Raw genomic sequence first — 13258 nt, forward strand, 5'->3', positions numbered from 1 at the left:
AACCGCATTGGCTACCAGTGTGCCAGTCACAGGCAGTGTATCTCCACAGCATTCCTGAATGGTTTAGCATTGGGCAATGAACATAATTTAACTGGCTTGAGTCATGATGTTGCAGGCACCCACGCGCATCTGTTCAGTATGATGGGGCTAGAGGAGACATTTAATTATACCTGTAACTGCAAACACCCAGCAAGTTATAATTACGTTCAGAAAATGCATACCAAGGTAGAACTGGCATCCAAAGAAGAGGTTGATGATTGGCTGTGCAAAGCACTGCTAGTGTATTTAGAGGAAGCACTGAAATTGTCTACCAGCAGATGTATATGTGGTAAAGCAGGTGCTTCAGCACCCACGTTTTACTGCTCAACTCAGCAAGGACTCTGTATTGTTAGAGTGGGGAACCTGGAAATCAAGAGACCCGAGTTCCAATCCCAGCACTGCTTTAGACTTGTGTGACCTAGGGCAAGTCACTTGCCCTCTCTCTGACTCAGTTTCCCCTTTGTAAAAGGGGATCAATAACATACTCACCTTTGCAAAGTGCTTTTGCATTTGAGGGACGAGTTCAATCCATACAGCTCCAACTCTCCCAAGTGACCTACTGGATAACAATAGTGACCGTATATGGGGGTCTGTAAGGGTTAGATTTTTAAAGTTTGGCTTCCCCCAGCCCTTTTCTTTGTCCTTAGTCTGCATCTGCAATGAATTGCTGTTGCATTTCTGCACCTGCAGTTTTTTCTGAGTGCAGCTTATGTTGCTTTGATGTCTAAATATGGGTTGTACTAGTGCATCAGGTAGTTAGACATCAAAATGGCATGAACTATGCTTGCAAACAGTTGCAACCAGAAAGCTGCAAGCATACAGAGAATCTGGCTTGAAAATCAGGTGCTTATAGTGTTCTGTATAACGTCAGATCTGAGGGGAGCCCCCATCAGGAAATGTCTTCTGTTAGTTCCCTGACGTCTGTGGAAAATTCCTTTTCCTCTTCCATGTTGGCTTGTATTAGATTTCAGTTTGTTGCATCTCACATTGTTCTAACATATTCTGGTCTGTACTGAGTCTTTGTTCACTTCCACTGCTTGCAGAGAGTGCACTTGTTTCCAAGTGATTTCTGTCACCGGCTTTACATTTATGCAACATGTACAATTGCCTAGGATGTCCCTGAATCCCCAGTTATTGATAAGCAGCACACTGACTGCTTTATAAGCAGACCAATGCTCCCTGGGCACAGTTAAGCCGGGTCTACACTACAGACCTATATCAGTATAACTAAGTCACTCGGGGGTGTGAAAAATCCACGCCCTTGAGCGATGGAGTTATGCCGATGTAGCCCCGTGTAGACAGTGCTATGTCAATGGGGGAGCTTCTCCTGTCCACATAGCTACCGCTTCCTGGGGAGGTGGATTATCTATGCCGACAGGAGAAGCTCTTCCATACTTTTTTGAAGAGTGTTAAAAGTTGCACCAGGATTGACTTTTCAGCCCAGTGCTCTGTGGCAACTTGGATAATGAGGATTTATACTCATAATTTAAGACCTCCAAATACAAGAGTCATCATCAGCTCTGCTCGCCGCAAACCTTCCTCTAGGGTTGCTCTGTCTATATCCATAACCCTCCTATGGTTGAGCCTCCCCCTGAGAGTGAAATGAGACTCTCCAGCTTCCCATTCTTTAACCATATTAGCTGCCAATGTACCCTTCGTAGCCAGAAGGCTTGGAACATCTTCTGGAATGCAAATTAGGGCAAGGGTTTATTATTACAGTTATTTTTTTAAAATATGTGTAAACCACTACAGAAATATGGCACTGACATTTTCCCTGAGAATACAAACATAAGGAGCAGTGGTAAGAGTGACAGGGGGGTGATGGGGGTAAGTGTTATCGTCTGGCCACGTGGGCTTGCGTTTCCATGCTGGACTGTTTCATTATCAACCATTTTGATGACTGATTAATTTTTTTCTTATTACTTCCCTCAGTATTTCTGGCTCCTCGTCCTCTCACGAGGTTTGGTTGGCATCGGTGAAGCCAGTTATTCCACCATCGCTCCCACCATCATAGGAGACCTTTTCACCAAAAACACCAGAACCCTCATGCTGTCTGTCTTCTACTTTGCAATCCCTCTTGGCAGGTAACCAGTCCACTGCAGTTCTCTTCAATTACCAAACATCCGAAGCGGCTGACAAGAAAAGACACATTTTCATAGATTTGAATCCTTTTGTCAGGGAAAAGTTTGCAGGTTGATGGCTAGCATATAGGGGCTGCTTAGAAGAAATGGGTTCTGGTACCTGTTTTGCCATTGATTCATGTGCAAGTTTGTTTAAGACGCTTGCATGGAATAAATGTGAGGCATTACTAATTAACAGAACTGGATGAAAACTGAAAACTATTTAGCATATACATTTTTGGAATAACTGCAATATTACTCGTATAACTGATGAAAATGTTATACCAGTTTTCTTAGTTGTTGTTTTTATTCATTTGAGATACGGGCCTTTTTGAGTCAAGTTGTTCCAAGTTACCATATACTCTAGAAGAGTCATTAGGTTAAGGTGCTAAGGGCTAAATTTTCAAACCTGTGAAAGTGTAATTGCTGGCACATGTACCTAAGGCGTGTGAATGTTGGAGAGTGCAGGTCAGATCCATAATGTAGCTCTTGAAATTTTGGCCTTTCCAAAGCATTCTTTAGCTTACACTCAAACTCTAACCGACTTGAATCTGCAAAATTTGGCAGAGACGGTCTAGAGGACCCAGTGGTTAAAACCACAGTAGCCAGTCTGTATTAGTACTCCCACCACTGCAGCGACAACTGTGGGAAATTACTTTTAAAAGTCTAATGTAGACAAGGCTGAGGAGAGCTGCTGTAATGAGCATTCACACTTCAACTTACAGAGAGGAGTCAAGGACCATACAGCCCATAGTCTCCTGATGAATGTAACAGCCAGACTCAATCTTTGAGTGATTATTTCCCCTAGCACTTTCTTTCAGTTGAGTTCCCTTATCAGCCCAATGCAGTATCTGATTGTTAGGACTAGAGAGATCCTGTATTTCTTACAACGGTTGACCCTGCATTGTGAGATTGTAGACAGGGTGGGCTCAGACAATGTGGATCCAGATTCCCAGAAGCAGATGACTTCCTCTGAAGAAGTGGCACAGTGAGTTCATTTCCAGAAAGGGAAAACCTGGAGAGCAGTTAACTCCACCATTGCAGTGAAAAACATCTGGATTAGGATGGTGATACGCCAGCTAGAATTTATGGCAGTAACTTTAAAACAAAGATTGAAACATTCTTTTGCTCTTCAGGAAGAAGAAATGGCTGGTCCTTAACTAATGGAAATAACTTTTTCCTGCACACTTTTATGTAGAGAATTGAGCTGAGCAGTGGTTGGCAACAAATCAATTCCTTCCAAAGACAAACATGCTTGATAATGGCAAATGGCTAGAAATGGGCCCCCGTTGCTCACTCTGGCTCTGGACCTGATTTTTTCCAAAGTCTAATGGAGTTTGGATCCGTGGTTTGGTTTTGGAGCCATATCTGTGAATGGCTCAGCACCAGAATGGTATTGATGGTAACTCGTGTGCCTGCATGACTAAGAAGGCTGTTTGGCAACAGCCAGGCACCCTGGAACAGCTCTGGCAGCTTTTACCCAAAGCAGCCTCTGCGCTGAATGCTGGCATTTTTGGAAGATTGATTTCGTGCCTGTTCGTTTCAGTTCTAGGGAAGCATCATTGCAGGTCACCAGCCCGACCACTCAGCTAGAGCTGCCTTTTATTACCTGATCATAATTCTGTGATACCTGGCTGAAAGTCTGCTGGCTTCTCTAACCTCCTGACACGTTTATGATATTTGCTTGTCAACCCTATGTGCTTGTTCTTCTAAGATTTTTGGTATAAACTTATTTAAAACAGTCTCTTGATGCATATTCGGGAACAACTGCTGTTAAATTAAGAGATGGCATTTAAATGGTTTGGTGCAGTATAAACTTGATGGCACTTCTTATTAATTCTAGGTCTGGGCCCAAAAACACAGGTGCTCAGCTTACTGCAGCGATTGGTGTGATGTAGGAATCTGAATGGGACAGTCTTTGGATCCTGGGGCTTTGTTTCAACCCCTTATAGGGCAAAGGGCCTGCAGTGACGTTCAGATCAGTAGCTAAATTTTCACCAAACTAGAAGCTATTTGGACCCATCCTGCTGTTAGAAGTTACACATTCTCCACTTTTAGTGATGCTTACTCTTGTTTCTGCAGGAAAAGGGAACTTGCAGATAGGCCAGCTGAGCATGACTGTTCTGTCTGCATTTCACGATCTTTGAGAACAGCTACACCTATAGCACTTCATTAAAACTGGCTCCCTTCTTTGTACCTTTTGCAGTGGTTTGGGGTACATCACTGGATCTAGTGTGAAGCAAGTAGCAGGAGACTGGCATTGGGCGTTGCGGGTAAGCACCTGTCTCATATTCAATAAGTCTGTTAAAATATCCCTGGTGAACTCTCACACAGAAACATTAGAGCTGGCCAGAAAACAGGGTGTAACTTTCATGAAAACTTTCTGAAAATTCCCAGCTCTTCTGCTGGTCAAAAATTTTGAAATATGAAATTTTGTTGTCATTTTTCATCAACATTTTGCCAACAAATTGACAGAATTTTCGCAGTTTTGCAGGTGGGTGAAATTTCCATCTCTTTTTTCCCCAGCAAAATTGAAAATTTCCAATGTACTCCAATAAGCTGGCACTTGTCATTGTCACAGTCTTTATCCCATCTCAAAAGAAGATGGTGCTACCTCACCATGTTTTACTCTGCCTTACATAATCCAGGGGCTGCACCATCTTCTGACTGAACAGTATTTAACAGATTGAGGTTAAGGGCAGAAGAGGACTTCTAGGCAGGGCAGGATAAAAAAACTGGACCACTGGAAAGATACGTGTACAGATATTAAGCACGTAGCAGACGAAACGTATGCAGCTCCTGGACAAAAAGGGAAAGGTGTTTATTGTTGGTTCTTTGTGCTTGTTTCCTTGCCTGGGAGTAGCAGATTTCCAATCACTTCATTATCAGTTAACAGTGGTTTCTTGATAGGCTGGGGAATAGGAGGAACCTTAAACCAACTTGGTTGCCTTTCAATCTCCTGCTATCAAGAAATTCCTGCTTTGAGGAAAAAACACTTTGTTCCAGTTTCCGCTTGTTTTTCTGCCCAGAGACACTCAGTTTCCTTCTATTTTAACCTCTAGGGACCTTGCTAAATGTGTTGAAAAGATAATAAACCACAAACACATACACACACAGTGATGTCTTGAAATTGCTGGCAGGAAGTGGCCCAGCAAACCTGCTTTCTGGCCTTTGACAGTCTGGCCAGCACGGGGTTGAGTGAGATGTTCTCTCAGGGCTGGCAGTTCCTGAAGGCAATTAATTGCATGAAGTTCGTGCCAATGTAGTTTATAACAGCAGGTGCTGAAATACATGGATTCCCTACCTCAAACAAATGGCATTTTTTGGTGGCTGGAAATGAGAAGTGAAGCCAGCAAAGTCACCAGGAATAGTCCATCAGCAGCTGGCTGAGTGGGGAGCAGATTCCAACCAGGAACCTAGAATGAAAAGAATTAAGTTTAATGCCATGACGTTTCAGACCAGAAAATTGGCCACCTTACCTAATGGCAGGAATGCTTTAAGGGTGAAGCTCACTTCTGAGCAGAGGAGCAGCGCTAGGCCGAAGCCCTCATTCAACCCATTGTGCTTAAATGAGTCTGATGTGTTACATAGGCATCATGCTGGCCTAGTGCACTGAGATGAAAGGCCACCTAAGGCCGTAGTTCTCAACCTTTTGGGGCTCAGAACCCAGCTGTAAACCTTGATAGCGTGACCCACGATATAGCTTTAGTGCCAGATACATCTGGCTTAGGAAATATTTCGTACCCGTGAGATATAGTATACACATTAACATAATAAATGCTAAAAAAGTACACTTATGCATACTATAGTGGCTGCTCCTGTCCTGCTGGGCTGGCTGGGCACAGCTCCTCGCTCCAGGTGTTGCAACCTCTGGGGTCACACTGCTGCTCAGATTTCTGTGAGTGGTGTTGTGACCCGCTGCATGGTATCAAAGCATCACTCACTCAAATTTGGCCCAGCCAGCCCCCTATCATCATGAGAGAGGAGTGGCTGGACCAAACCTGAGTGGCACTACAACCCTGTGGACCCGGTCACAAGGCCCAGAGAGACCAGAGCTGCAGGAGCCGCCACTGTGGGGTGATTGTGAGATGGGCTCTGTCTGCAGCTCTCCCCTGGGCCTCCCATGTGACTCCTTGTCACATTCTGGAGACCTAATTTTGGGTTGTGACCCACAGGCTGAGCAACCTTGCTCTAAAGGGCTAACGGTATCATTTGATGCAGGAAGTTACCATTAGCTCCCTTCTCTTCAAGTGAAATCTCCACCTTTGTTTCTGGCAAGAGTCTTTCTGGGCTCCTGTGCTTGTAGATCCCAGGCTTCCTGTCCGTCAATCTCTCCATCATGTTCTATGCAAACATCACAACAAATTGCCAATGATAACTTGACGGTACAAAACATATGGAAACTGTCAGGAGACGTTGGTCTGCCTTTTGGTCTTGTCTACACGGGGACACTTACGGAAGTTAATCCGAATTTACTAAAGGTATGAATTTAAAATGCATTAGTTAAATGTCAGTAACTCACAAGTTAATTAAACTAAATTGAATTAACATCACTTGAATTCTGTATAGGAGAGGAGTTTCATGTGGTTTAATTAATCCACTTTAAATTCACATCTTAAATTAATTCAGATTAATTTTCTTGAGCGTCCTCATATAGACAAGCCCTAAATCTAGTAGCGTAATGAGTGTAATTGCTTATTTCCTAGGTGTGTTGCTTTACTGTGTCACCTCTTGTGATCTCACCAGATCTCCTAACCTAAGCAGGGTCATGCTAGTCATACTTGGATGAGAGACCGCCGAAGAAGAACCAGAGTGTCTGTAGCGGTGCTTCGTAGGTAGCAGTCTTCCCTCTGGTTCAGTAGTAATTCCAGTGCCCCAGTAGAGTGCCAGAGGATGCTGTGCTGCTGGAGGAGCTGGTCTTTCAGTGTCCTCTCCAGCTGGAATGCCCTATGCAGGGAGCATTCAGGAACTGGCTGAAGATGGAAAGCATGAGGTGGGCAAGGGGCATGTGCACGCACTTGCATGTGCAGTAGGGGAAAGGTCAGAAAGTGACTCACTCCCAACATCCAGAAAACCTTTCATCTTCCTGGCATACCACCCCCGACACCCTTCAAATACTTCTAGAAATTAGCCTGGTCCCTAGCCCACCTGGGAGTAAACTGGCTTCCTAAGGGTTAAATGTCACAGAAGAATAGCTGGGTACATCAGTAACACAGAATGTGACCATCTTAATCACAAGCATCCGCAAAGCTGAGCTACAAGAGTAAGTAAGAGTCTCGACAGTGACAGAGAAAGGAAGGAGAGGAGCAGATGTGGCAGTGGGAGCATACAGATTCGGACTAGATGTAAAGAATCTGGTCACTGAAATGAAACTAATGCAATCTGTTTCTTTTTGACTAGCCGTGGTAACCACTGGCAACTTTCTGTGCTGATTTCCAGGTCCTCTCTTTCAGGTATCTCCACTCCTAGGCATGATAACAGGGACACTCATCTTGATATTTGTACCTGTTGCTAAAAGAGGCAATGTGGAACAGCTGGGGGGACAGCTGAAGGCTCGGACCTCATGGCTAAGAGACATGAAGGCACTGCTCAGAAAGTAAGAGAGCTCTGCTAAAATGCGCTTGGCCTTTAACTCTCAGCCTGGGAGTCAGATAGCATTTGCCATTCTACTGCTGTATGATTTGCAAGTGGCAACACTCGAGGAGCAACAGAAAGCATGATCCTTGGGCCTGAGAAAGGAAACCACAGTTGTGTTTTCACAAGGGATGATCCCCAGTTGGAATCCAAATTTGGATCTACCCTTTCCAAGGTTGAGATTGGAGGGTTTTCTAAGGTCCATATCTGGTTCTCGCTTCAGGGAAGCTAAAGTGTGGAAGTGGAAACATATGAAAGAGCAAATGGTGTTACTGACTTTCAGCCCTTTTTTTCTGTCTTGAGGGGCACCAGGAAAGGAGACCCCTTCCTGGGGGAGGGGGAATTAAATGTTAAAGTGAATTTTGAGGAGCAAATATACAAATGCATGCACTTGCTTGCAGGCCCGCACATGCTTGCGGGTATACACGTGCTTACACAGTTCCACATGGCTATGCACCCACACTTGCACAGTGTCAGTCATTCTGCTGCACTCGCTGTCAGGCTGTTTCTGGGACTACATGCGAGCACGTCTCCATTTACCCGCAGATTGCCCTGGGAGTTCCAAAGTGGAACTTGTTCCTTCTGACAGTACTGACTAGTGCATTTTCCTAGTGTTGTCAGCAAGAACGAGGGTGTTAGGACCCGTGGTTGTGGTTCATTCGCAGGTGTCTCCATGGGGCTTACCCTCGTATCATTTGAATGCCTGGTAATCCAAACGGTAATGATGCTACTCTCCCAATGACACAGGGTCACTCAGATGAGGAGAATAGCATTTGGAGCAGGCAAGTAGGCAGAATCCTGATGATTGAGTGCTGACTATATTACTTAATGGTCACATGGCACTTTGCAGATGTGAAGTGCTGTCCAGGAGGTGAGGCGTATTGTTAGTGTCACAACACAGTGTGTTAGAAATGTACTCTGGGCCTGATTTTCCATTGCCTTGCACCATCACTGCCCCTGTGGAAAGTGAGTGCAAAACAGTGCCGCACCGAAGCCTGGTAGAATTTTACCCCTGCTTTGCACTGATGTAAATGACTGAACAAGGTGCAAGTGAGGGAGACCTAGGCCGTGTACACTGTGAGTGATGCTTTAAACTGAGTTACAAACCTATGTAACGGACTAAAACCACAGTGGCGACCGCTGCAAAATGCAGAGGCAGCTCCAACAGAAAGTACTGTTGTTATATCATCAGAGCCTATTTGAGCAGCTAGTGATTTGATCTTAGCTCTAGGGACACTCTGGTTTATGGGGTTGGGGCGGAGCTGATGCTGTTTTCTGTTTTGCTGCCTCCCATGGCTCTTATTTCTTTGGGGTTTCCCTAGTGCAGGGATAAAGCTGATCTGGAGCTCAAATTTCCCCATGGATTTTTCTCTCTCGCATCTTCACAGCCGCAGCTATGTGTTCTCGTCGCTGGCCACCTCCGCCGTCTCCTTTGCCACAGGGGCGCTGGGTATGTGGATCCCTCTCTACCTTCACAGGGCACAAGTTGTGCAGAAGACTGTCGAGACCTGCAGTTCGGAGCCCTGCGGCACCAAGGACAGGTAAGGCTCATCCTGTGCTATTGTGAAGAGGGGCTGTCCTACCACAGATGACAGTCAGACTTACAGAGCTTGGGCTTAAGAGAATGAAATCCATTTACTAGGATCCCTATAACTTTCTGTGGCCCTTTGCAACAACGATAGGAAGCACTGGGGTTTAAATCCAGAATTTGTTCTTCGCTGCTGCAGCTGATCCTTTCCTCGCTACTATGTGAACTTGTAGTGAAGCCAGAATACTGGGCAAGTGAGATCAGGGAAGAAAGACGGCTTTGTAGCTTAGGCACAGGACTGAGAGCCAAGAGATCTCAATTCTACTCTGTCATGGCCACTAATTCCCAGCACGATGTTACCTGGAGATGGGGCTTCTCTGTGCCTGAACTTCACCATCTATAACATGGATGTACCACGTCTGCAGCGGGGCTAAGCCGTTCGTTTGATTTGAGTGGATCTAGTTCTTGGAGATCTTTCCATGGAATGCTGCACACTGTGATGTCGTAAATAGGAGCTTATGACCTCACTGTAGGATCCAGCAGGAGGTGGTTGCCATGGTGAGAGAGGAGGATCTTACCATGGCTCACATTTCTTCAGCGATAGCAGGGATTGGGCTGGCGTGGCGGCCAAAGTTCAGGACTCAGTTCCGAGTTGAGACAGAGTTCCTTGCATGATGCCATTGTAAAGCTTCCCTGGTCCCAGCTCCACCCACCAACCCCATAACAGGACAAGAGACAGAATAAGAAAGCGGCTTTGGCACTGGACTCTTGGGCTATATTTTCAAAACTGGCCACTTAAGGTGCACCCAGCTCACCAGCAATGGCTGCTGCCGGTTGTATACTGTACATTAGAGGGAGCTAGAAGATAGGCAGAGGCAGTGGTAAAGATTGCAGGCAGGAATTAATTAAGAGCAGATCCAGAAGTGCTGTGAGGCTGCTGGGTGTGGCCACTCTGCCCTCACAGAGCTTAGTGCAGAACTTTCTGTTGTAGCTTGTGTCTGAAATCAGCTGCTCTCCTGTTCTACTCTGAACTTTGCGTCAGACTAACTGTGTACAAGGCCCCTGCTGGCTCCCCACAATGGACATCTATTCCATTCTTCCCCACATGCAAACATGACATTTTCCAAAATTCTCCCATGCAGACTTTGCAGACATAGTTTGGCAACCAGTTTTGGAACAAGCGGCCTTCTAGTTTTTATTGTCACCATGGCATTCCCAGCTCCTCGGTAGTCCAGGAGTTTGCCACAGGTCGCTAGCTAGAAAACAAATTGCAGATTTTTCAGTGTTGCTAATACCAAGCATTCAAAAAGAGTGAGTCAAAAAATCAGGAGACTGGCTTAAAAATCACAAGAATTTGTTCAAATGATCATTTAGAGATTGTTTTATTTGCCTTATTTTTTTGAGCCACTAGGGTGCAGTTCTGATTTTTTAAGTACAGTTATTCCATCCCTGCCAGTGTTACCCTGCCCCTGCCGATATGACCTTGAGTGTGTGAGGTCATGTTGTGCAGAGGATGCCATTTTGTTTCTTTATAAATACTGGAACAACGTTCTGCTGCATTCGGGCCCAGCCCATGTTAAAATCTTAAGCTTTTCTCTGCAACCATGTGAGCTAGAAACTTTCTCCCCGATCAAATGAATCTGGGAGCTGAGGCTTTGAGAATAGCATCTAATATCACAAGACTTGCAATGAAATCATGAGAATCGACAACACTGAGAATTTGCCCTGCTGTACTTCTGCTTAACAACCAGATGCATAAGGCAGACTTAGTCAAGTGCACTTTGTATGAAATTCACCCATGTTCAGAGAGCCAACCAAAGGCCCTGCGCACCTCCCAGGTCCCATTTAGGCCCATAGCCCTTTGAGCTGGGGTGAATTGCACCTAATATGCCTCTCTTTTCTTCAAGGAAAAGTGACGGTGACAAAGACAGTTCAGATCCCATCACCCTGTATTTTCCCTGTTTGTTTGTGACTACAGCTTGTCCACATGAGTGCATCAGTGAACAAATAATCCTCTCTCAATATTTTGTTTTAATAGTTTGATCTTCGGAGCAATCACGTGCTTCACTGGTTTTCTGGGCGTGATCACCGGGGCTGGGGCAACCAAATGGTGCCGGTTAAAAACCCAGCGAGCTGACCCCCTGGTCTGTGCCGTCGGCATGTTAGGGTCGGCCATCTTCATCTGTCTGATCTTCGTTGCTGCCAAGAGCAGCATTGTGGGAGCCTATGTAAGTATGGTGCAGTCTCTGAATCTCGCGTGTGCCCTGTCCACCGAGCTGCTTAGCAGATCCTTCCATGCAGTGGGGCTGAGACACTGGTTTGTGCGTGCATCTCTTCTGCTTGACCTTCTTTCTTTTGCTCACTGCCATCTCAGCATTACCATGCTCTGTTTGGGGGCAAAATGGCATTGTACCGTTTTCACCTTTCCCATCAAAATCTAGCCAAGAAGCGCTGTAGATTAGATACAGGGATATAGCTCACGTGCAGAAATCCATCATTCTCCTCCTTTGTTCTGCTTTAGCCAGGTAAGGGCATTGCCTTAGTCCAGAATGCCAGTACCGGGAAATGGCGGTCACTTTTATTATGAAAATTCTGTAATTACAATGTAATTAAATTTCAGTTGCACTGAGGCTATCCTTTCTGAAACCTGTAATTACTATTTAATTCATGAGACTGGACGGTTTGCCGCATGATTGAGAATAATAGACCAGATACACTGTATTATTATCTATTTTTATTACCATAAGCTCTAGGAGCCCTAATAGTGAACTGGGGGGGTCATGGCGCTAGGCACTGTACAAAGAGAACAAAAAGATAGTCCCTGCCCCACAGAGGTTACAGTCTAAGTATGAGACAACAGGTGGCTGCAGACAGATGGGGATACAAGGAAACAATGGGGTAATGCCTAATGACGAGACTCCCAAAGGAGTAGTAAGTAAATCAGTCATGCAGTTCACTGGACATTTGAAAGAATTAGTGATAATTACACAGTGAGAAGTGTGTGATTACTAGAGATGGTTGGGAGTTTTTCAGCGACATGTTTTTCCCGTTGGAAATGCTAATTGGTCAAAACCAAAACTTGGCACAGAAATGGTCCAGGATGGTAGTGAAGAGAGATGGAGATTTCAGTCTAGCCAATAACCTGCAGGGGTAGTACACTTGCGGGGGATGTGGGAAACCCAAATTCAAGCCCCTCCTCTGAATCAGGCAGAGCAGAACTTTGAACCTAGATACCGCTCATCCTGAGTGTCTGTGTCTCCCACATCCCAGGCAAGTGCCCTAACGTCTGGGGTGGGCGGGCAGACGTGTCAAAGCTTTGAAAAGTCTCGTTTTCACTCTGATACAGAACAAAAATGAAAATTGAAACCTCAGAGTTTTTCACAAAGTGGAATTCTTGTTTTCTGGCCAGTGTCTGTGATTACACAGCAATTGCAATAGCACTATACTGTAGTAAAGTATACGCTTCAGACTGGCTCACAACCCTCCCATGCAGAATCCTTCATTTCTCTTCATTCCCTCCGTATGCAGGCTGGCCTAGGGGAGGGACTCCTATCACAGTCCAGTCCCAGGTCTGGATCTTGCTTTAACACAGGAGAATGGAAATCCTGTGCCGTGAAACAGATCCCAGTTACATTAAACCCTAAAGCCCTTGTGTTTTTCTGCAGGACAGAGAAGCTAGGTGGGTTTTTTTAGGCCTGAGCAGGAAGGTGGGAGTAGGGTAACATCAGAAAGTCAAAACGTTGCTTTCCCCATCCCAGCCCTGATCCCCCTCCCACCCTCAGAACCCCCCGGTCCCAGCCCAGGGTACCCTCCTGCACGCCCAGCCCCACTCCTGAGCCTGGAGCCCTCTCCCGCACCCTGAACTCCTCATTTCTGGCCCCACCCTGGAGCCTGCACCCCTAGCCCTCGCCCTCTCTCGCACCCCAATCTTGTGAGC

At 45.6% G+C, this 13258-nt stretch overlaps 1 protein-coding gene and 1 long non-coding RNA gene across 3 annotated transcripts in view; one reads left to right on the forward strand and one right to left on the reverse strand.

Annotated features, from left to right (window-relative positions):
• The window catches only part of SPNS2 (sphingolipid transporter 2), a 192992-nt gene that overhangs the window by 138556 nt on the left and 41178 nt on the right, over window positions 1–13258 (forward strand). For both annotated transcript variants that reach the window (XM_044993608.1, XR_006574340.1), the window contains exons 4-8: window positions 1972–2123; window positions 4366–4432; window positions 7613–7755; window positions 9182–9334; window positions 11360–11549. In XM_044993608.1, the coding sequence (XP_044849543.1) occupies window positions 1972–2123; window positions 4366–4432; window positions 7613–7755; window positions 9182–9334; window positions 11360–11549 (705 nt within the window). The remainder of the gene's footprint in view (window positions 1–1971; window positions 2124–4365; window positions 4433–7612; window positions 7756–9181; window positions 9335–11359; window positions 11550–13258) is intronic.
• On the reverse strand, window positions 1840–9810 carry LOC123352978. Its single transcript, XR_006574342.1, has 3 exons — window positions 9682–9810; window positions 5464–5575; window positions 1840–2171 (listed from the first exon to the last, which is right to left on the reverse strand). It is a non-coding gene; the product is annotated as an uncharacterized LOC123352978 (long non-coding RNA).

This window comes from Mauremys mutica, chromosome 19 (assembly GCF_020497125.1).
Source record: "Mauremys mutica isolate MM-2020 ecotype Southern chromosome 19, ASM2049712v1, whole genome shotgun sequence".
In the NCBI taxonomy this organism is placed as follows: domain Eukaryota; kingdom Metazoa; phylum Chordata; order Testudines; family Geoemydidae; genus Mauremys; species Mauremys mutica.